The sequence below is a fragment of the Marmota monax genome, unplaced genomic scaffold (assembly GCF_021218885.2).
Source record: "Marmota monax isolate L192 unplaced genomic scaffold, Marmota_monax_Labrador192_F-V1.1 WCK01_AAM20220418_F8-fsc00008, whole genome shotgun sequence".
In the NCBI taxonomy this organism is placed as follows: Eukaryota; Metazoa; Chordata; class Mammalia; order Rodentia; family Sciuridae; genus Marmota; species Marmota monax.
Window position 1 is genome coordinate 26,478,546 of NW_026694432.1, and position 23,385 is coordinate 26,501,930.

The window sequence follows — 23,385 nt, forward strand, 5'->3', positions numbered from 1 at the left end:
TGCAGTGAGAGTAGATTTATGAGCTAGCAAATGATCTGAGTTGAGGGCTGAGTTTTGCAAGTTAGCTTTGTTGTTTTCAACTTATTGTCAGATATATAGTCATTGCCATCAGTTCACTGGTGATGGGGTGGTGGTGATGCTCAATGAGCACACCTGGGGGCCTTTTCTAGGCACCGTCTGCCTTGGGTGTTCTGACATCCTCCACAGCGCCTGATGACCAGTGCCATGGTACTGTGACTTCCAACCTTCTCAAGCACGGGGGTTGATATCTGTTTTTTATTTGTGTTTTATTATCTCTGCTCACACATATACTAGTTGTGCCTCTCGTATCCCTGGGTTGAGGAAGCTGTGCCCTAGGTTCAGAGGGCCCGGAGGGCTCCTGGATGAAGAACCTAAGAGCAGTGTGTCATGAACCACAGTGCCTGCCCTGCCTGGCGGGCTGCTGCTTCTCTTGTCAGGATAAGAGGCCCCGCTGGCCCTGTTCACTCTCATTGTGATAGCTTTTTTACATGGGCCATTTGATTTTTAATTTTCACTTCCACCCTGGCATTATCCCTGTTTTACAATTGGAAACACTGAAGCTAAAGATTGTAGCAACAAGTGAAGGGCAGTAGCAGAGTCATCCTCCTTCCATGTGTCAGTGAGGAATCAGAGGGTCTCATTGCAGTTGAGCAAGTGACAGATTGTGTGTATTGGTTGATTTTTCAGATCTTTATGCTCCTGGGAAGAAGGCTTGTCTCAAGAGTTGGATACATGTATCTCTCTGGTCTCTCTCTTATCTCTCTTATTGGCAGGTTCTGATTGGAACCGACTCCATCACAAACCTGCATAAACTGGAGCAGGTGTCCAGTGACGAGGGCATTGGGACTCTGGCAGAGAACCTGCTGGAGGCGCTGCGGGAACACCCTGATGTAAACAAGAAGATTGACGCAGCCCGCAGGGAGACCCGGGCTGAGAAGAAGCGCATGGCCATGGCGATGAGGCAGAAGGCCCTGGGCACCCTGGGCATGACGGTAAAGCCACCTCCTCGAGTCCTGGGTTGACAATGGTGCAGGTGAAGGCAGGACAGGAGGAGGCAGGAACTAAGTATACTGGTACCTCAGAGGTGTGACTGCTGTTCTGCTTATAGATGGGCTCAGGGTTGACTTAGCAAAAGTTAACAAAAACAGTAAAAATACCATTGGGTATTGAGGATGTGCTGCGTGCCAGGCACAATGCTGGAACACCTTACTTATAAGATTTTGTTTAAACCCTCAAGTGATTCTATGAGTTGATAGCATTATATTCATTTTTCCACATGAAGAAATTGAGAAGTCAGTAGGTCAAGGCACAAAACTAATTGGTTGACAGGGTTTTGATCAGGATCTGTTTGACACAAAGGGCTCTGTGCTTCACTATCCCACCTTAGAGGAAGCAGTAATCCTAGAAGAGCCTTGTCCCTGCAAACTTGAGTGTCAGCAGTTTCAACAATCACACTGTAATGGTGAGCCAGTCAGAATGCAGCAGCTCTTCCCAGCTGAGACCTGGCATTGCTGGAACAAAGAAAGGGGGCTTTTTTTGGTGGCAAATGGAAGTACCACTTGGAGTTCCCATTGGAAGTTTTCCTCTGCCTCAAGGGTTCCTGTAGGGAGGGGAGAATAGCAAAAGAATCTGAGTCTGAAGGACTTTGCTCTTGATGTTAACAGTGTTTAAGCGTCCCCAGATCAGGGTGGAAGGGCATGTGAGAATCCCCTTCTGACATGCTACCTGGGTTCTCTTACAGACAAACGAAAAAGGCCAGGTGGTGACCAAGACTGCGCTCCTGAAGCAGATGGAAGAGCTGATTGAGGAGCCCGGCCTCACATGCTGCATCTGCAGAGAGGGATACAAGTTCCAGGTACCACTGCTGGGCAACAGTTGGCCTCAGGGACATGGGCTCTGAGGGCATGGTCTGGCCTCATTTTCAGGCAGCGTCCCTTTCCTGCAGACCCTATTGTTCTTAGCCTGGGGTCAAGGCTGTATGCTGTCCTTTTTTAAAGGCAGGAAGGCACACTGAACATCACCATCCTTGATGACAAATAGCACCCACTGGGTTCCTTCTGTATGTGAGGCCTCAGGCTCAGAGCTCTGTGTAAACTGGGTAATCTTGTCTCAAATGTAAAAAAGCCCCAGTTTATGGTCAAGAAAACAAAGGACACATGGTGGAGCCAGAATTCCAGCTGGGGCTGCTCTGACTCCAGACCTGGGATCTTCACAGCACACTGTGCTGCTTTCATTCAGGATGATGGGGGAAAAGATCAGAGCCCCCACTTTCCAGGCATATTCAAGCTAGATTAACCTGAGGAGCAGAGCAGCAGGTGACCTATTTCTCCCCTGAAGGCCTAGAAGGTGGCCCCTTCCTCCCCAGCATGAACTAACCACTCTCAGCACCCAGGGTGTGGAAGGGCAAGTGTCTCTGTTGGTCCTGCTGTGCTGCAGCTTCCTCAGCACTCCCTGTCAACTCCTGAAAAGCAGGTGACTTGTCAAGAAAGCAGCACATCCTGCATTTCCAAATGGATGAGGCCCGGAGAGAAGGATGGCATGGGCTTGCTCCTCTGCCTGTCTGCTCAGCTCTTCCTGTTGGCTACTCTCATACCCCTTTCCCTAGGCTGTACCTAGCTTGGTGCCAAACCCACAGCTGAGGTGCCAATGTTTTGGTACATTTCTGCTACTATATGTAACAAAATGTCCAGATCAATCTGTAAAGAACAAAGATTCATTTAGCTTATAGTTCTGGAAGTCCAAGAGCATAGTGCCGAAATCTCGGTTTCTGGTAAGATCTCTTGGGCAAAGTGCAAGGATATGGGGGCCGGGGCGTCCAAGAGAGGCACCAGGCCCTCTCACAACACCCCTCAGGGAACTGCTGGTCTTTGTGAGGGTGGATCCCTGACCTGATTGCCTCTTAAAGATCCCACCACCCTCAATGCTGCTCTGAGGAATTACACCTCAGCTTGATTTTTGATGAGAATAAACCATTTTCAACCAGAGCACCTGCTCTTCTGAGTACTTCCCTGCATAAAGCAGCCTAATCCTAGGGCATTGCCTGGGAAGGAGGACACTCAGTTCTCCTCACTCTGTTCTACCTCCTTCCTAAGCCTGAGGTGGGGTTTTCTCCTCACCTCTCCTCTCTTATCATCTGTTGTCTTTGCAGCCCACAAAGGTCCTGGGCATTTACACCTTCACTAAGCGGGTAGCCTTGGAGGAGATGGAGAACAAGCCCCGGAAACAGCAGGGCTATAGCACCGTGTCCCACTTCAACATTGTGCACTACGACTGTCACCTGGCTGCTGTCAGGTAGGCACTGGCTTTTGCAGAGTGGCTCCTTCAGCAGGTCTTCCCAGAGCCTCCCTTTTCTCTCATGTATGCTTCTGCTCTGGACCTACATTATTTCAGAGGAGTGGGCCACACTTCCCTAAAGCCCTGGAGTTGCAGGGAGTGGGACTGCCAACCCCGAGGTTCTAAATCTACACCTTAGTCTCTGCGGAGTAATCATGTTCTACCTTAAACCATAGGCCAGAAGCCATTCTTGATGTAGGGACCCAAGGCTGGTAAAAAGTAGTTTGTTGACCTAAGTTAGTGAAGCCAGCCTCTGCCATGGTTTATAGAAGTCTGGACCTGCCACGGCCCACCCAACCACAGGGTGAGAGAAAGGAGCACCCTCAGTTTCTGGGGAACTGTTTAAAATTTTGATGGGTTACTCCACTCCTCTCTCTACTATGAGACTCAGGTCTGTAGACTTGGTCCTTAAGTCCAGAGATTATAAATGGTTCATTCTCCCTATAGGTCAGAGCATGGCCTAATGTACTTACTGTTAAACAGCAAGCCTCCCTTTCCCCCATCCGCCCAGGTGTCTGATGCCAGCTTAATTCCAGTAGTCATTTGTCCCTGCTCTACTCCCCACCCAGGTTGGCTCGAGGCCGGGAAGAGTGGGAAAGTGCTGCTCTGCAGAATGCCAACACTAAGTGCAATGGGCTCCTCCCGGTCTGGGGGCCCCATGTCCCTGAATCGGCTTTTGCCACTTGCTTGGCAAGGTGAGTATGAAGCATTTCCCATGGTAAAAGTATGGAATTTGCCAAGCACAGTGGTGCATGCCTGTGATATCAGCAATGGGAGGCTGAGACAAGAGGAATATGAGTTTAAGGCCAGCTTCAGCAACTTAGTGAGACCTGGTCTCAAAAATCTAAAAAGGGCTGGGGATGGAGTGCCCCTGGGTTCAATCCCCAATACCCTTCCCCTTCCAAAAAAGGAGGATTTCCAGGAAATGGGGAAGATAAGCTGTCAGTCCAGCCCTATTTCCTATCCCCTTCGTTGGGCATCCATGAATCCATGATGCTCTTTGTTTGCTGACTAGAGAGCTATGCAGGGCAAATGGGGACTGGGAGTAGGAATTGACAGAAGTCCTCGCCTGCTGAGCCCCACCCACAGGGTGAGGAAAAGGAGAACCTTTGGTTTCTGAGACACTGTTTAAAATAAAATTATGGTTGGTCATTCTCCTTCTGCTGATTTTATGACATAAAACTCAGACTCCTGACTTAGTCCTTAAGGCCAGAATGTTCTGGAATTCACTTATAATTGTATATGGCTCTGATGTTTAAATAATAAAAGTGACCAGGCCTGTGATGTATGCTTGTAACCCCAGCTACTTGGGAGGAGGATCACAGATTCAAGGCCAGCTGAGGCAATTCAGTGAGACCCTGTCTCAAAAATGGCTGGGAATGTAGCTGAGTGATAGAGTGCCTTGCAGTCAATCCCTAGTAACAATAAAAAAAGGAAAGGAAATAATAATAACAATAATAATAACAAAGAAAGTAGCTTAGTTGCACGGAGGATACTGGACTCCTTTTAAGGCCTCCCTGTATCTGAAAATCCAGAGTGGAATAGCTTAAGCTTCTCTGAGATCCGTGTCTTAGTGGGGCTTCATGGCACAGTGGCCCCTTACCAAGTCCTGTTTTAAAGCTCAGTAACAAGAAGATATTTACTATAAACCAGGCTCTTAGAGTAATAATGATGAAAGTAACAAAGGGTATCATATTTATAGGTTTGCCATATGTTGTTTCTGGCAGTACAGAGAGGTTAAGTAGTTTACTCAAAGTCACCCAATAATAAGAGACAAGGCCCAGAAGGACAGGAATATATATTGACTTATTAAAAAAATTAAATAAATGAATTTGAAGGTTGAAGAGAGAGTTCCTGTGGGTAGATCATCTTGCCAGAATGGAGTAAGTTCCATGTTTCCTCCAAAATATATCATGTATCCACAATATGTGCTATGACATCTGTCCACACTTAGGGAATGTCACACTTGGTCACAGCAGAAATGAAAATGCCCTGTGGTCTTGTCTCCTGCTGGCCCTGCCCTTGTCCCCAGCTCTCCCTCTGGTTCTGTCAACCTGGCTTTCTCCAGGAACTCACTCCAGCTTGCATGTTCGTGCTGCTTCTCTCCAGGCACAACACTTACCTCCAGGAGTGTACAGGCCAGCGGGAGCCTACATACCAGCTCAATATCCACGACATCAAGCTGCTCTTCCTGCGCTTTGCCATGGAGCAGTCGTTCAGCGCAGACACCGGCGGGGGTGGCCGGGAGAGTAACATCCACCTGATCCCGTACATCATTCACACTGTGCTTTACGTCCTGAACACGTCAGTATCCTGTAGCCCAGTGGGTGGCCTACCCCATGGACCCTCTGCCCCACAAGATCCCCTGGCTTTTCCATCACCTCTCTATTTAGTTCCAGAGTCAGTGTCTGACCTTAGGCAGCCTCTACTGAGGTAGAGAGGTTCATCTGTAGCTTTTGGGAGCTTCCCAGAATAACAGGGTGGGTGACTTTCTAACACTGCCCTGTGTCCCACTGTGGGCAGCCATGGGCTGCATCCTCGGACTGGCCTTCAGCCTGGAGGGTAGCAAAATGGGCAAAGCCATTCTGCCCTCTTGCTTGGGGGGCCATGGTTGGAGCTCAGCGCAGCACTAGTCAGGGCAGACGAGCTGTCGCAGGTGGAGGCTTCCCATCGAGGCAGGGCAGTGGAGCTGAGGCCCCACTGCATGCCTGGAAACTGGGTTTGCTGTTCCTGTTTTTCTTCCAGCAAGTAAAACTCTGGCAAGTGAGAGGGGAAGGGACCGTTGAAGATTATCTGGGAAGTCAGCTGAGATGGAAGGCAGCCAGGAAGAAGATGTGTTTTTTTTATCTGTGTGCACAATATGGCATAGTTAGGTGACACCTAGAAGTGTCTTTTAAAAGAAGCACTCAGGAGGTGGAGAAGATTCTCCCATTTCACTCCAGGTTTTAGAAGCAAATTAAGAGATTTATTATGCCTTAGCTCTTGGGTGTGAATGGCGTCGTACTTACAGGACATGTTCCTGGCAGAGCCCCACAGCTCTGGTGGGCAGAAAATTGGCAGCCTATGGGAAGCTATGCCACCCACCTGAGGCACTGCCGTGCTGAGGAGGCAGCAGTACAGTCTGCTTTTGTCCTTTTTGGCCTTCTCTCATCAACAATGTTGTTCTCTCCTTCCTTTCCTGTCCTTGAGATAAAAGGCTGACCTCCAAAGTGCAGGCTGCATTGTTACAGAGGCAGGGCAGGGCTTCCTCGGAGTGCGTTGCATCATTGCCAGACTCCTTGGGTATCAGAGGAGACACCTGGCCTCGCTGACAGCACAGACATGCCCACTGTCCAGACTCTGCCGCAGGCCTGACAGCTCTCATTATCAGTGTTCTTGGGGCCCTGACAGCAGGTTTTTGTGAGACGTGTCTTGGCAGCCATGGGGTGGAGTGGACTGCTCCATTCCCCAGGGGGAGAAGCCGACTCGTGAGGAAAACACACACCCTGCTTGGGTAGAGCTGGTTACTTAGGTACTGCCATGGTCCTGCATGCCAGATGTTTAGAACTCCTGCTCAAGACCCTGAGTTGGAGAGGAGTTGGCTCTTGACAGTTACTTTGGACAAGCAGAGGCTGACCCAGAGGCTTCTGTTCTTCCAGCACATTCTGCCTTCCCTCACTAACCATTTGACATCAGTGTGAGCTTGGTTACAGAGCACTGAGTGCCTCTGGTGGACATGTACAAAGACGAGTTAGTCGCACCATGACACCTGCAAGCTACGGTGAGCTTGTGCAGATCCTAGGATGTCCAGAAGCCTTCCGGGGGCTGGAAGAGCCAGTTAGGTCTGTCTGTCCTTTCTAGCCAGACCCATTCTGTGGGGAACAGAAGGAAGCAGGGTATCCTTGTCCCACCCCCCACCCCTTGTCTCCATAGCCCAGCAACTGTGGCAGTGCCACCTGCAGATCTGGGAACTGGGATTTGGGTGGCTGCTAGCAATGGTTTGTTTACTCCCCACCCTCCCACTACACTCACTGAGTCAGGATAGGGCATCAAGCATTTGAGGCATGAGAACAGCGGCCAGGTGATGAGGCAGTGTAATCAGGAAGGACTGGGTGATCTCTTATTGACAGGTCCATGACCACTGGTCAAAACTTCATTATGGGGATGAGGCAGAGTTAACAGTGGACAGGCTCTGGAGCCAGATTGCCAGGGTTCTCAGCCAAAGTTCATGACTTTGGGCCAGGTCCTTAACACCTCTGTTCTGTAGTTTTCTTCTCTGTAAAATTGGGTCAGTGGTAGTACCTGCCTCACAGGGTTCTTGTGAGGATTAAATAAGATAATCCACATAAAGCACTCAGAATGGCCTGGTGTTCAGGTTTGCTATGGTGGCGATCACCACATAGCTTAGGCAAGAGTGCGCACGACCAGCAGTGCTTGCCTAGGAGAAATTGCTCTGCTTACGAAGGAGGAAGAGCACCTGCCTTGAAAAACAAACCAAATAGAGAGCCTGGGAAAGTAGCCAGGTGCTCCTCAGAGCCTGTGAGGGCAAGGGTAAGTTTGGGCTGTGGTCGAGTCAGGGAGTCTAGATCCTTCCACACTCGATGCTGTCACTCACTGGCTTAGTGACATTGGGCAAGTGTCCTCACTTTCTGGGCTTCCAAAGTGGTCAGGTACGTCCACATTGGAGAGTCAGTGAACATGCCAGCCTCAGGGCGCTCAAAGGCGAGAGGTCCTGGATTGAGTAGGGGTTGGGGGTGGGAAGCAGGGATCGGCCATGAACAAGGGCCTGGGAGCATTGATGGCGGAAGGGGCTCTCCGCTCTACCCATGTTCAACCAGCTCTGAAAGACGCTGGCACCCCACTGTGTGACACCATGTCACTTTCCTGCTCCTACCATGCCCCTTTTCTTGCAGAACCCGAGCAACATCCCGAGAGGAGAAGAACCTCCAAGGCTTCCTGGAGCAGCCCAAGGAGAAGTGGGTGGAGAGTGCCTTTGATGTGGATGGGCCCCACTACTTCACAGTTCTGGCCCTGCACGTCTTGCCCCCTGAGCAGTGGAGAGCCACACGCGTAGAGATCCTGCGGAGGCTGCTGGTGACCTCACAGGCACGGGCAGTGGCTCCAGGGGGGGCCACCAGGTCAGTACCTGCTTCAGGAAGCTGCTGACTAATCCATGAGTGCTAGGTAAAGGCGAGCTCGCTGACTCAGCAGTCGATGGTAACACTGGTTCCCTCACACTGCGAGTCTAGGCTGATGGCTGGCAGTTTCCTGGTCCCCTCTGGTTTTGTGTTCATCCATGGAAAAAGTGAAGCCAGTTTTACCTTCAGTAGAAAATTGAGGGAGGAAGGCAGCCAGGCACCAGGTGATACCGCTACTAAGATTATCAGCAGGGACTAAGCCTGGTGACTAATTTTTTTGATTTGATAGTTTTGCCATAAACTAAGAAGTTTCAGGGTGACTGTGATAGGGAATCTCTTTCTTTCTTTCTTTTTTTTCTTCTTTTATAATAGTTAAAAGCTCATGCTTCTCACTTCTTGGTTACTGTTGATATCCCATCTGTCCCATGTTCTGTGGGCCTTTCTTCTTCCAGACCCACTCCCCTAATCGTGGGGACACCCCTAAAGAGGAGCTGCACTTCAGGAAGGAAGTGATCCTTTACTTTCATGACCTTGTGCTACAGTTTGGGTCAGATGGTGGGTGTCCTGGGAGAAACAACTGAACAAAAACAACCACCCCCAGCTCTTTGAGATGACCGCAGTGGTGGCTACGTGGAGTGAACTCTGGCCCCACTCAGGCTGATGTCGGGGAGCAGTCTGCCTGTGCTGGGGAGTAGGCGTGGGGTAGTCCAATAGCTTGCTGCTGCCACTTGAGTGAAATGTGACCCTGCTTCATTTCTGCAAGATGTCCCTTTGATTCTGCTTCAGTTCTCTGGATCCTGTAGTTTAGGATCTGAGGATCATTTCCTCACATAGGGGCCAACAAGGGAGCAGCAGAGGGACTTTCAGGCCCATGATGACGACAAACCAAGTGAAGTAGCAGGGGCCTGAGTGGGCACACTTGGTCCTTCACCGCTTTCAGCTCTAGGCACATGGTGCCCCAGAGAGACCAGACTGGAGCTGTCCTATGGTGTGGCCAACTCCAGCCTGTTGGGTACAGGGAGGGAGAGAATCTCATTAGTCTCCTATGTGACCCCGTCCCTATTCCACATGTGTCACTGGCCTGTGTTTCCCAAGAGCTTGAGCATGGGTAGTCAACCAGCTCCTTGAAATCTAAAGTCAGATCCTGTGACTGTGACATTGTTGATCAGCCAGGCTGAGCCTGCACCCATGGCACATAGAGTGGCCGTTAGTTGGGCACAGGTTCTCGGCAGGTGTGGGGTCCAAGCTTGCTAGAGTTGTTCTGCCTTCACTGAGGAGACTGGGATTCACTACTGTCCCAGGCAGTTAAAGAAAAGTCAGTTTGGTCCAAGCTTAATTAGGAAATTCACTGTGAGCTACATTTACGCATTGCCATTTTCTCTGTAGCAATTTAGTCACCTTTACTAATTAGCCTTAAATAATTAAATTGGGCAGGGTCACCTAAGAATTCCTGCTTACCAAGCAGGACAGCCACAGAAAAGAGCCAAGCCTGGCCATGGCCTGGGCTGTGAACCTGCCACCTATGAAACAGACCCGCAGAGGTGCTAAGGGCTTTCCCAGTACTGGGACACCCTCCAAGGAGAGGTCATGGCTGAAGGGCATTTATTCCACCTGTCTTATGTTCTGTGGGCCTTTCTTCTTTCAGGCCCACTCCTCTAATCCTGGGGACATCTCCCGAAGAGGGAGCTGCACTTCAGGAAGGAAGTGGTCCTTGCTTTAATGACCTTATGCTGCAGTATGTGTCAGAGAGTGTCATGCTGGTATTGGGCAATGTCACTGTCAGCAGACTTTGTCCTCAGTCTACTACTTTTTTTGGGGGGGGGGGGGTACCAGGGATTGAATTTGGGGCACTCAACCACTGAGCCACATCCCAGCCCTATTTCGTATTTTATTTAGAGACAGGGTCTCACTGAGTTGCTTAGTGTCTTGCTGAGGCTGAGGCTGGCTTTGAACTTTCGATCCTCCTGTCTCAGCCTCCTGTGCCGCTGGGATTACAGGCGTGTGCCACCACGCCCGGCTTCAGTCCAGTACCTTTTGAGGTAGGAGCAGTAGCAGATATATGCAAAAGTAGCTCAAGACAAACTAATGACTTCTGCATATTTTTCATTCAGAAAAAAAGTGGTTCTTTCTCTGCTGGGAACTTGCAGGTATTTAAGGCTAGGAGTTGCTCAGGCTTTCATCACAGCCTTATCTACTGTCTTATTGCCAGGACTCGGGTGCCAGGACTCAGGGGTGGATAGTTGCCCTCATCCAGGGGCCCACCTGACAGTAATTTTTACTTGATGCTGCAGCATCTCTGGGCTGGGAGGCAGAGGAGGAAGTGGGGCACTTTGGGAGATCTTGGGCAGAGGGGGGTTAGGCAGCATATTTTAACATTCATCTCTCATTTTATTATTTACTTTACATTTGTGAATTGAGCATCTGCTGAATGCAGGTGTGAATGGCCTGTCTCATGCTAGGTGCTCCCTTCATTTGAGGCCCATGGTTTTAGCTTCTAGGAAATAACACCTGTGCTTATTTCATTATCATTCTTACATATACATGTATTTTGTACTGAACAGTTCTATACATGTCCCTTTAATCATGAGAAGTGTTCCAGGGTATAGAATACTCCATGGCAGGGTTCATGGCCTTTACTTACCTATTACAGATGTGATGGCTATTTGCAAATGAGCTCTCTCATAGAGCTTAGGTGGTAGAAACCAAATCTTGACTCTGAAACTTCACTTCCTTCACTGAAAGGAGTCCAGTCTTCCTATTTTTCATCAGGTTGTACCTGGTGTGATCATTCCTCAAGCCAAGACTGTCTACTGTGAAGGCCAAGGCCCTTGTCAGAGGCAGCCCCTGGTGTTCCAAGGCACTGACTAGTCTTTAATCCTGAACTGAATCATTAGACTAAGTGGCGACAATACAGGTTAGAAATAAAGGGGTGTGGTGAAAGCTAGCCCTGGGATTACCTCAGTATTTAGGAGGTGTTGGGGTGGTTGCATGCTCCATCCTAGACAGTACTGTTGCTCAACACCAATTTTTCTACCAGCTTGCTGTTTTTAATAGAGCATGTGTTTGACAAATGATGGCATTTGGCTAGTTTGCATCTCCTGGCTGTTTATAAAATTTCTTCTGGTGGGAAAGTAAAGATTGAGGTGGCGGGGCATCGTGGTACAGACCTGTAATCCCAGTGGCTGAGGAGGCTAAGGCAGGAGGATTGCAAGTTCAAATATAGCCCCGGCAAATTAGCGAGACCCTGTCTCAAAATAAAAAGGGCCGGGGATGTGGCTTAGTGGTTAAGCACCCCTGGGTTCAGACCCTGGTACCCACCCCCCAAAAAAAATTGAAATAGAACCTTGTTTCCTCTTCATATATTAGGCACCATCATGTCCAAAAGCTAGTGTAGGGCTAAACACGGGAAGCATTGGAACTGTGTATATTTCTTAAGTCAGGAGGCTTGATTGCCTTTGGACTTAGGTCTCCCCATTGGTTTTACTGTGCTTTGGAAGATAGTGCTAAGAATCAAATGGATTTCATGGACTGTCTTTGTAATGGATAACCCTCTGGCCCAGGGCTTCAGATTTCCTTGCCCACAGCTGCATTTTCCAAGAAGATAGGCACATAGACCAAGCCATGTGAGGCAAATATCATAGTAACTCTGCCCTTGGCCCCAAGCTTGCTTTGCTCTGCCCTTGCAAGTGGCCTTCTAGGAACTTCATGGAAATGGTTTGGTTTTCTTTTCCAGGCTGACAGATAAGGCAGTGAAGGACTATTCTGTTTATCGTTCCTCCCTTCTCTTTTGGGCCCTCGTCGATCTCATTTACAACATGTTCAAGGTAAGGAATCCAGGGGCCCCAGCTGGTTTCTGCAGGGGTATAGGATGTCTGTGGTCCTGGCTCTGACCTGGCCTCAGCATCCACAGGCTGCCCCTCACTGGTTGGAGGCACTTTGCTTCTCAGAAGCAACTAGCCGGTGCTGTGGGGAGGGTTCAGGCCAGACCCACGCATCTGGGCTATCCATTTGTATGTAGCTGGGTCACTCCTCATGTCCCTCAAGCTTGCTGCCTGCTCCTTGTGCACTTCTCTAGGGAGCTGTGCCTTCAGAAAATCAAAGTGTTTAGGGTGGCTTCTGTTGTCATCTGAGTGAGACAGCTCGATCAGAGCATGGTGATGATTCCCTTAGCTTTGGCGTGCAGCTGTGAAACGTGTGGGGAGGAAAGAGAGCGGCTGTGGTGGTGCTCCTAGGTTCCGGTGGCACGTGCATTATGAGAGCTCTGTGAGGAGTGACTGAGGTTCTTTTGGTCCTGGAGGTAGAACACATCCTTCAGGAAGCTCTGTGTACAGGGAGAGCTCTTTCCATGGGGTTGACATGGCCTGACCAGCTCCAGGCCAAGGACCAGGCAGCGTTCAGTGAGTCATCTGGCCCTATCTGTTGGTTCTTGTAGAAGGTGCCTACCAGTAACACGGAGGGCGGCTGGTCCTGCTCTCTGGCCGAGTACATCCGTCACAATGACATGCCCATCTACGAAGCTGCCGACAAGGCCCTGAAGACCTTCCAGGATGAGTTCATGCCAGTGGAGACCTTTGCAGAGTTCCTTGATGTAGCCGGTCAGTGTCAAGGCTTGTCTTGTAAGAGCCACAGGTGTGAACCAGCTCCCACCAAAGTGCCTGGGAAGAACGTGTAAACACCAAGCCACGGACAAGCGGGCAGCAGCTCCGTTGTGTACTGAGACTGAGCACTGTCTGACTCCGAGGCTCTGCACCCCTCATTGAGTCTGAGTTCAGTCCTCTAGGCTGCCGCGTGTGAAAAAGCCACTCTGCTTATCCCCAGTTTTATAGACACAGTGAGACTGAGTTTCCCAAGACAAAATCAGGGGCCAAGTAACATAGCCAGGAAATGTGACATTCAGAGAATTAACATGAGAAAGGGGGTGAATCCGTCTTCTTCCTGCCTTTTGGGGACAGAGACCTCTCATGTCACAGCTTTTTTTTTTGGTACTGGGGATTGAACTCAGGGGCACTCGACCACTGAGCCACCTCCCCAGTCCTATTTTGTATTTTATTTAGAGACGGGGTCTTGCTGAGTTGCCTAGCACCTCGCTTTTGCTGCGGCTGGCTTTTCACTCTTAACTCTTAAATAGATGGTAAATCCAACAGCAAAAAGCACCTCTTGAGTGTCTAAATAGGGCAGCACATTAGACATATCGTGGGAAACACTGGTAGACAGCTCCTTTCCCAAAGCTAGCGAAGCCGAGGTTCATTATACCCTCCTGTGCACAAATTCTTTGTGTAATAAATTTGTCATCCTAATTGCAAACACATTAAAATTATGTTTGGATTTCATGATCCAGCACCAGGTAATAGCAGGGGGAGGTGACTTGGGCTCCAGCCTGGGAAGCCCACCTAGGAATAAAGTTCAGGGCCCTCTGGTGTCACAGCGCTGTTGCTTCACAGCCTTCTGTCAGAGGTGTCCTGATAGGAAGCTGCCCTGGGCCAAAGCAGAGGTAATAACATGCCTAGCTCTGTTTTGCTAGCTTGGTTCTCGGCTTCACTGTTTCCGATGCTCATTGTGAGGATTGTGTAAGTGTAAAAATGCAGGGAAAAAAAATTTCCCCCAGATCTCATTATCAAGAGAATGCCTCTATTAACATTTATCTTTTCATTCTCTGGAAATGAGACCGGCTGAAGGTATGGAATGATGTGCAGTATGAATTCCTCTTTCTTCCCAGCCCACTGCCAACTGAGCAGCTCTTCCAAGAGCGTGGAGCCTCTGCATTGGCTGTTCCTAGCAGTGGCCTCGGTGGAGGGCTTTGTTCAGCCCAGTGCCTGCTTATGCTGTCTGTGTGGCCACACACAGCCCTGCTCGCCTCTCAGTCTCTCTCAACCTCGCCAACTCTGCTGGGGCTGGGGGCTGTGCACGCTGCTCCTACCCACCCTCTGCTCTGTGTTTTCCAGGTCTTCTCTCAGAAATCACTGATCCAGAGAGCTTCCTGAAGGACCTGTTGAACTCCATTCCCTGAACATCCCCACAGAAGCTGCAGTTGACGGAGATTGAAGCTAGCTTGCCTTCCACCCCTCTGTTGTCCCCTCCTCGTGCATTGATTCCCCACACAGGATGCTGCATTATTACCCTTCTCCCCTCCCTCATTTTTCTTGGAGTGGCTTGGGGTTTTTAGGCTTCCTGTTTTATCTTGTGTGTGTGGTGCACTAGCTATGAAGTTGTCTGTAACCCAAGCCATTGAAGGACCTGTACATACCTAGGAGCCATGAGTTGTCCTGGCCAACTTAATACTTGAGTGTGCACATCTTGAGAAATAAACGAATGACTTAAGGTGTGGACTCCTGCTTGCACCCACCTGGTGATGCTGCCAGGTGCTTGAGCACAGCCCTCAGTGGCGTGAGCACCGGAACAGTCTTCTGGGCCTCTTGTCAGCCCCACAGGGAGTCCGTCTGTTCTCAACCAATAAGTCGGGGCACTGCCTTTAATGGCTATGATTCCCCCCACAAAACAAAGCCTGACCAGCTCCAGCCCAAGGCCTTGATCTTTGTATGTGGTGCTGAGGATCGAACCCGGGCCGCACGCATGCCAAGCAAGCGCGCTACCGCTTGAGCCACATCCCAGCCCCCAAGGCCTTGATCTTAATTTTTGGCCTTAAGCACTGGAATCCAGATTCAGGGGCCCTGGTAGTTTTCTAGTGCCCAGCTGAAAGGGGGCAGGCATAGTGGAGCAGACACTGTTTTTTCTTTAGCAGGCCTTGGAGCATGCTGGCTGCCTGTTGGGCATCCTTTGGTGACTTTGGGGTTGTCATGGGAAGAGAGGCCAGGGAAGACTTGGGATCAGGACGAGAGTAGCTGCTATTTCCATTTTCCTCAGTGTCACAAGAAGGGCCAGTGAACTAACTTCATGTGCCACGGTCAGCAGCCAGAGTGGTCAGGTTTGTGCCTATGAAGCTGCATCCTGAACCTGAGACCACGTCCCCACATTCATGGGGGCTCCTCAGAGCCTCTCCTAGTTTTTAGCAAAAGGCCTGGGGCTGTGTGGAATTGCTATCCCATAACAGCTGGTGGGGAGTAAATCAAGAGTGGCTTCCTATGGGGCTGGGGTGGGGGCAGTGTGGACAGGGAGTTGGACCCACCCGCTGGATGCCAGGTTTGCTGTTGGGCAGCTGTGTTTGTCACACCTTGGGACATTGGGCATTGACCCAGAACTTTCAAAAGCTGCTCCTTGGCCTGCCCCCAGAGTCGCCAAAGCTCACTACAAGGTGTCTGTCTTGCGAAGGCCTTAGAATCTTGGCCCCAGCCCAGTGTTACAGCTTCCCAGTGGCCCTGCCACCATGCCAGGCAAACTGCTGACACAGTAGCCACGCAAGTCTGTGATGGATCCAGGGCTGCGCCTTGGCAGTGCCTCGAGTGGGAGGGGAAGCTGGTATAGGGAGAGCAGCGCCTCCCCAGCCACGTCCCACGGCCCTGGGAGCAGCACCAGCAAGCGCCTCTCCTGTCCTCAGCCACTTCCTAGGTTGCTGTCTTTCTCAGCCCCGTTGTGGAATTTGCTGAATCCAGCTGGCAGTGCTTGGTGGCAGCTCAGTTGAAGCCCCTGAAGCCTGTGTGCAGCAGTTACTAGAGGAGGGTCGTTGGTCTAGCCTCCGGTGTTCCTTGCCATCTTGATGTCTTAGCTTCCCAAGTCTGGTACTCTGTTAGAGATTGCATGGAAGCTGGGTGTCCCCCCTTTTCACTAGGCCTGCTACCTGTCCCCCCGACCCCAGGCGTGTTTGCCGAGAAGCTGGGGCTGTGCTAAGCTCTTTGCATTTCATTCTTGAGCCCTGAGTTAGGTGGCAGTTTTCTAGTCTGCAGATGAGGGAACAACCCCAGAAAAGGTGCCTCGCCTGCGGGAGTCAGGATGTGGTAGGCTGTGGGACTCCAAGGACCACGCATTCCACAGCCGGCATGTTTGCCTGGTACCAGGTGGGCACCAAGGGCCCAGTAGCGTGTCAGGCCTTGTCCTCGTGGAGCTCTGCTTCTGTGAGATGATCACCTGGGTGGTCTTGGCCTACAGACTGGGAGTAGCCTCGTTACAGACCCCCACAGGGTACCCCTTTCTCCTGTCGAAGATCCCCCCTAAGGGCAGGGCCATTTGTTTGCCTGGAGCTGGTTCTGGTGTCCCAGGCCACAGCAGACCTTTTTAGCCGGGGCTGAAAGCAGAGCTGAGGAGCAGCAACGGGGACGTGGGAAGTCCCCAGATGGGGCTCCCAGAGCTGGCTGCCAAGGGTTACCTCAGGGCAGGGCCAGGACAGAGCCTCGGCCTCTTGGCTGCCCTGTCTCTGCCCAGGTTATTTGGTCCCCACTCATTTGCAGAGGGAGAGACAGAGCCATGTGGGAAGGAGCAGGGATGGGGACCTCTGCCTGGTGCCTGGGGAGCTGGGGCTTCCCCTGCCCAGGCCCAGGCACCAGGAAGGGAAGGACCGAGTTGGCCCAGGGCTGTCAGCTCTGACCCCTGGTCAGGAGAACTGGCCATACGTCCTGCTGGAGCTGGAGGACCTTGGTGACGGGCTGAGGCTGCCTTTGGGAGTGGAGCCGGTGCGCTCCCACCTGACCTGCAGCCAGAGGTTGTGTGGCAAGTGTGCATTGCCCAACTAAAGCAGCCGCATGTCTTGGGCTCCTTTCATCTGGTGGCATGTGGTTGTGGTGAGAGAGGGCTCAGCAGGGGGCTCAGCGGGGTGCAGCTCTGCCTTGGGCTTGGGCTAGTTCCCAGTCTCTATGAGGATGCCATGAGCGAGTTTGGGAGAAAGGCCTAGAACCTGGCCCAGGCTGGCCATCCTGGCCTGAGCTGCCGTGCTCAGCGTGTGCAGCAACAACACACAGAGACTGTGGCAGAGGGCTCTTAGGAAGCACTGTGCGTTGCTTCTCTGGGTGGCAGGGAAGACGTCCGACCCGACAGGCGAGCACTCGCCGCCTCGCCTGGCAGTGCAGTTGCCTTGGCGATGTATTTGTTTGCTTTCCTTTCTGTCTCTGCTGTACCACATTTCCTGCCCCAGGGGGACTCTCCCTTCCCTACCTGTCCTTGCTTCTTGCCCAGTCTTGGAGCCTGGCCCCATCTCCGTGTGCTGCCAGCTTGCCCCCTGTGGCCTCCTGACAGGCCTGGAGATGCTGGGCCAGGCACATGCGGATGCAGGGCTGTCTCCCTGCTGCTCAGCCCTCTGGCCCCCGCTCTCTAGGGCTGGGGACAATGGACACAGAGGAGGAAGGGACTTCCCCAGGCCACGACTCACAATCTGTGCTTGCCTATGTCCAGGCCTCAGGGGTCCTGTGCAGGGCTCAGGGGCACTACAGGCAGCCCAGCCATGTGTCGCCCAGCAGGGTGTGACCCACAGGAAAGAGTGGTGCGGGGTTCAGGAGTGAGCAGAGTCACCTATGGAGTAGAGCGTCCCCTGCTCACCCCTCTGTCCACCCCGGGCTTAGATCGGGGCAGATCTCTGGCCCAGGCGCTGAGCTGAACTTCAGCTGCTGGAACAGTGGGGCTTCCTCTTGGGGGTGAGGGGTCATGCTGTCCCCTTCAGCACCCTCCTGGGATGGGGCCAAAGAGGAGCAGGAAGCAGGAGTTGCCCAGACATTGGGGACATGAAACACTGTTGGTGGCCACCATCTGCAGGTGGCATGTGGCAGCAAAATCCACACTTCACTGGGTCTGAATCCCAGGGGCCAGACAGTGCCAGAATTAGCCCCAGGTGACAAGCACAGGAGTGATCAGTGGGAGAGCCCAGTCGCCTCCCGAGGGGCAGTGCCAGTTAGTGTTGGTGGTGTGGGCAGGAGTGTAGGAGGGGCCTCACGCTTGTGGCTTTTTGACCTCTGCCCCTCAGATCTCTCCACTTCCTTTGCCTGATGACCTTGTCAGTCCATTTCCCCCATCCTGCTCAGTCTACAAGGGTTGCTACAAAGGTCTCTATTGGTGTGTTGGTATACACCTACAATCCCAGAGACTAAGGAGGTTGAGGCAGTTTGAGAGGCCAGCCTCAGCAACTTGTCTTAAAATAAAAATTAAAAAAGGCTGGACATGTGTCTCAGTAGTTAACCGCCCCTGGGTTCAATCCCTGGTATAGAAAGGAAGGGAGGGAGGGAGGGAAGGAAAGGAGGAAGGAAGGAGTAGAAATTTGGAGACCCCACAATACTCATTGAGTACCGTCTCTGGCCAGAGCACAGTGCCTGGCATGATTGCCAACCCTCAGTTACTACTTTTCTTTCTGTTTTGCAGATTAGGAACCTGAGGCTCAGAGAGGCAAGCTCACTTGCCCAAGGCTGCACAGCTTGTAAATGAGAGAGCCCCTGTCTTTCCAGTCAGCCTGAGCCCTTTTCATTCATCTGGTCCTGCTTCCTATCTTGCCTACACATGGATTCATTTAGATCGTCCCAGCTCCCAGCAGCTTGGGGAGCCAGGACCTGGCCAGGTGCCCAGCAGGCAGGCGGTGGTGGGGGGCACAGCCGAAGGCTAACTGCCTCATGCTGGGAGTTGTGCTCGGGGCTGGGTAGATGAGCTGCAAGGTCCTGGGAACCAGCTATGGTCTGGGATGACAGGGCCAATACGTGGGCCCCAGTTGGCCCTAATGCCAGGGCAAACAGGGCAATTAGAAGGTGGCTTTTGTTTGGTGGGGCTTAGGGCTGGGAGTGCAGGTGGCCCAGCCCCAATCACACAGCCTCTCTTGGCCCTGGCCCCTTCCTGTGGCAGGAATCTGCTTGTCCGTGGGGACAGGGTCACAGCCCTGTGGAGTATGGCTACAAAGAGTCAAACAATGCCACTCTGTCTCCTCTCCCCGTCCTGGAAGTGGCGGCGGGTAGGCTGATTCTTTCCAGAGCGCATCTTGACTGGGGCTCCCAGCCCTCGCACCCCTCCTGCTTCTGGTGGGCAAAGGGCTCCTGTCACCTCACAGGGGAACTGACTCATAGAGGTGTCCCAGGCCAGGGGTACCAGGCCCACTGCCCTTTGCACGTCCCTCCCTCTGGTTTCTGCCTCAGGAAAACCCCTTTACCTCCTGCTCGTGTCAGTAGCAGGTATCACCTCCCTTGTGCCCACAACTCTCTGGAGTCAGCTACTATTTCTGTTAAAATGAGGAGATCCGGGCTCAAGATGGGGGTGCCTTATCCACAGGCTGTGCTCAGATCAGGCGGCCAGAGCAAAGCCAGTGGCCAAATAAATGTGAACTTCAGGTCGACGACTTAGTAACCTAAGTATCTCTCCAGTATTGCACAGGACAACTTAGTATGGGTATGTCCTGTGCAATATTTGGGTCAGACTAATATTTAGAAATGACCCATTGTTTCTCTGAGTGTCACTGGGTGTCCTGTACTTTTCTTTGTTGAGTCTGACCAACCCGTGAGCTTGCTGGACACACTGATTCCTCACTTGGAGGAGCCCCTGCAGAGGGGGAGATGAGACCCAGCACAGACCCCTTTTGTAGGGGCCAAAAGAGCCACAGGAACCCTGCCTGGAAGCTGGGGAGAGAGTAGTGTGTCTGGGGGACTTGAGGTGGACAGGCCTGGAGCGTGTGTTTGGGGGTGTCAGAAGCTGGTGCAGAGGCTTGTCCAAGGGTCGTGAGCAGGTGACGCAGTCCCAGCACCCTCATCTGTGGCATTCTGCAGCTGCTGCCCCTGCGTGAACTGTGCTGAGACCCCTGGCCAGCTCCAGGTCCTCCCCAACCCTGCCCCATATCCTCTTTCCAGCACCTGACCCTGCAGTTCCTTGTCCCGCTGCTTGGCTCTGCATGTGGCCCTGGTGGCCAGGAATGGGAGGCAAAGTCATCAGGGTCAGGGTCTGGAGTCAGGTTTGGGTTCAGGACTGGCTGTGTGGTGGCCTTGAACCCAATCCTTCAGCTCTCTGGGCCTCAGTTTCTTCATATGTAAACTGAAATGTCTCATGGAGGCTGTGGAAATAAGTCATCAGGCTTATGAATGACAGCCCAGGAAGGGCTGTGTGGAGTGGCTTGGGTTCCATCTTAAAAAAAAAAAAATCAGCGGCAGAACCTGTGCAGTGGGAAGAGCTACTGGAGGGGCTGAGTCCCCCATCACGGTGGGGAGGCATCCAGGAAGGGGCAGCCCAGCCATGTGTCAGGCTGGTCACATGGGGGTTGATGACATTGAAGTTCATGTCCAGCTAAAAGGGCTGCTTCCATCAGGTGGAAAGGTCAGGGTTCTGGTTCTATCCTGGCTGTGTGACTTCAGACAGGCTGCTCCACCCCTGGGACAGTGGCTCTACCTCCCAGGACTGGTGTGACCATGAGCGCTCTGGAAGAGTGTGGGTTCCAGGAATTGTCCCCCTGATGTGAGAAGAGAGGCCCCTGAGGAGCTTTTCCTGGGGCCAGGCTGGGAGCCAGCCAGTCCCCCTCCCTGCACTCTGGCTGGTCCCCCAGTGGGTGGGGCTGTGCCGTGGTGAGAACAGGCTTCTCAGAGCCCAAAGGAACCAGGGAGGACATTGCTGCCGAAAGTAGCCCTGCCACCCACCCGACACCTCCGGGAGGGGCTCCGTGGCTTTCTTCCTGCCAGGGGAGGGGAGGCAGCCCCGAGCCCGATGGGCAGTTCTCAGTGGCGCCCGGAGCACCAGCCCGGAAGACTGAGCATCGATGGCCCACCTGCGTGTGACATTTCCATTCTAGGAACTCCTGGAGGGTGGAAGGGCCTGAAGGGATCTGGTCTAGTCTGACTTAAAGACGGGGAAACAGGCCCAAGAGGGCAGGGACTTGCACACCTTCATGGGTGTTGTTCACTGGCGTCGGGCCTGGGCGGGCCTGCAGCCTGGGCCTGGGCTGACCGAGGCGCTGCTCAGACCAGGTCCCAACAACAGCTGATGTGGGCCTTGTTCCATGGCGAGAGTTTAGGGCACTCAGCCGTCACCCCTGTGGGGTGGCACTGTTTTCTTCCCCATCCTAGAGGTGAGGAACGGAGGCTGCCCTGTCAGAAGCTGAAAGAGCAGGGATTTCCGTCCATGGCTACCTAAGGCCACCATCCACATTTCTTGCTACTTGTCTTTGTCCTTGTCCCAGTCAGACACTATCTTGAAAACCTAGGCACTTGACTTGCCAGGACTGTGGGGCAGATGGCAAGGACTCTGCTGTCCGGGAGGCCGACCCGCTCCAGGAGGGCGCACCGGGGCCCTCGAAGCCCCAGTCCTTTCTGACTCCACGAGTTTGCCAAGCTCTGGTTCAGACAAAGCCTGGCCAGGCTCCTTTCATCCCGGTGGGTCATGGAAGAGAGATGCAGGCCTGGGGACACTGCCAGCTCCAGCAGCCCTTCCACAGGCCATCTATCCCCTTCTCTGTCAGCGCGGGAAGGGAGAAGGAGTCCGGCGTGGGAGGTCACACAGACCAGGGTGCAAATGTGAGTTCTGCTGCTGGCTGGCTGGCCTCCGGCAAGTGAATTTATCTCTGAACCTGTTTACTCACCTGTAAAATGGAGATGGCCGCACCCACTGTGAAGAGAGTTGATAACTAATAATAGTGAGCTGACATGGGGGTGGCAGCAGGGTGGACCAAGAGCGGCCGAGCCAGTGGCACAGCAAGGAATTGGGGTCTTCAGTCTGTGTGCTCTGCCTCCAGGTTGCTCCCCTGAAAGTCCCCCGTGGCTCCTGCCCCCACCGGAGCACATGGGAAGAAGACGGGGTGCTGTGGCCATTTCCCTGGAAGCCCTCACATGTCCCCTCACCTCTCAGGAGCCAAACAAGACCTGTGCCCATCTCCCTGTCTGTCGCTGTTAGGAGACAAGGATGACTGTGACCTGGCCCCTAGCTGGGTGACGTGGGGCGGGTACCTGCCTGCCCTGGGCTTGCTGAGCAAGAGCGAGGGCAGGTTGCAGTTGGTGGGCAGCAACAGGCAGCGGGGGTGTCTGCCCTGCTCATCCCGGGGGCCACCCAGCATCCCCCCTCCCTCTCTTCTTTCCTTTTCTTTTTCTTCTTTTTTTAAAAAAATATTTTCTTTATGGGGCTGGGTGTGGCTCAGTGGTAGCGCACTCGCCTAGCATGCAGGAGCACTAGGTTTAATCCTCAGCGCCACATGAATATAAAATAAAGATATTGTGTTCACCTAAAACTAAACAAATAAATATATAAAAATATATATTTTTTTTCTTTAGTTGTAGATGAACACAATACCTTCATTTTATTTATTTTTATGTGGTGCTAGGATAGAACCCAGTGCCTCCCATGTGCCAGGCGAGTGCTCCACCACCAAGCCACAACCCCAGCCCCCTGGGCATGGCTGTGCCCCACAGCCACTGCCACCTGCCCCTAACTAGTTCCCCCCAGGCCTGCTTCCATGCCCCCACTAGCTCTGGCTTTAAAGTCTGGGCAGGTGCTGCGATTGACTGAGCCCAGGTCACATGGTCACATTCCAGCTCAAGGGAGGTGGGAAGGCCTTTAGAAGAGGGTGTGGCCTCCGTCAGACTCAGGTGGGATGGCCCTGGGGCAGGACAGGGGCTCAGGGGCTGGGTAGTCAGGCCAGAAAGAAGGACACTGTCCACCACAAACAGACACTGGCTTACCCCAGGAAGTGACCTTGAAGGAAAGAGATGGTAGTTTTTAGGAAAGTTTTGGTGTCAGGACAACCACCTCTACTATTCACCATGCTGTGTACTTTGGGCAAGTTGCTTAGCCTCTCTGGACTTCTGTTTCCTCATCCATCAAGGAGGGCTGGTAATACCTAGAGGAAAACTAGGTGAGATTATGGCTGCTCAGCACTTAGCATGGAGCCTGGACATGTGGGCCCTGCCCATCACTGGTACCACATGAACATTAGCGTAAGTGGGGATCTGCAGGGTGGACCTGCAGGAGCCCCTCAGCCTGTCCCTGTCCCGCAGCCCAGGTCTCACCAGTCTGTGTGCTCTGCCTCCAGGTTGCTCCCCTGAAAGTCCCCCGTGGCTCCTGCCCCCACCGGAGCACATGGGAAGAGGAC

At 52.5% G+C, this 23,385-nt stretch overlaps 1 protein-coding gene across 11 annotated transcripts in view; it reads left to right on the forward strand.

Annotated features, from left to right (window-relative positions):
* Ubr4 (ubiquitin protein ligase E3 component n-recognin 4) overlaps positions 1-14,789 on the forward strand; it is a 127,178-nt gene extending 112,389 nt beyond the window's left edge. For 8 of the 11 annotated variants that reach the window (XM_058571102.1, XM_058571104.1, XM_058571108.1 and 5 more), the window contains 9 exons: positions 795-1,013; positions 1,763-1,876; positions 3,170-3,312; positions 3,894-4,049; positions 5,464-5,658; positions 8,247-8,471; positions 12,205-12,295; positions 12,904-13,066; positions 14,414-14,789. In XM_058571102.1, the coding sequence (XP_058427085.1) occupies positions 795-1,013; positions 1,763-1,876; positions 3,170-3,312; positions 3,894-4,049; positions 5,464-5,658; positions 8,247-8,471; positions 12,205-12,295; positions 12,904-13,066; positions 14,414-14,478 (1,371 nt within the window). In that variant the 3' untranslated portion in view covers positions 14,479-14,789. The remainder of the gene's footprint in view (positions 1-794; positions 1,014-1,762; positions 1,877-3,169; positions 3,313-3,893; positions 4,050-5,463; positions 5,659-8,246; positions 8,472-12,204; positions 12,296-12,903; positions 13,067-14,413) is intronic. The other 3 variants (XM_058571105.1, XM_046469108.2, XM_058571110.1) reach the window with 2 other exon arrangements.
* Positions 14,790-23,385: the final 8,596 nt, after the last annotated feature.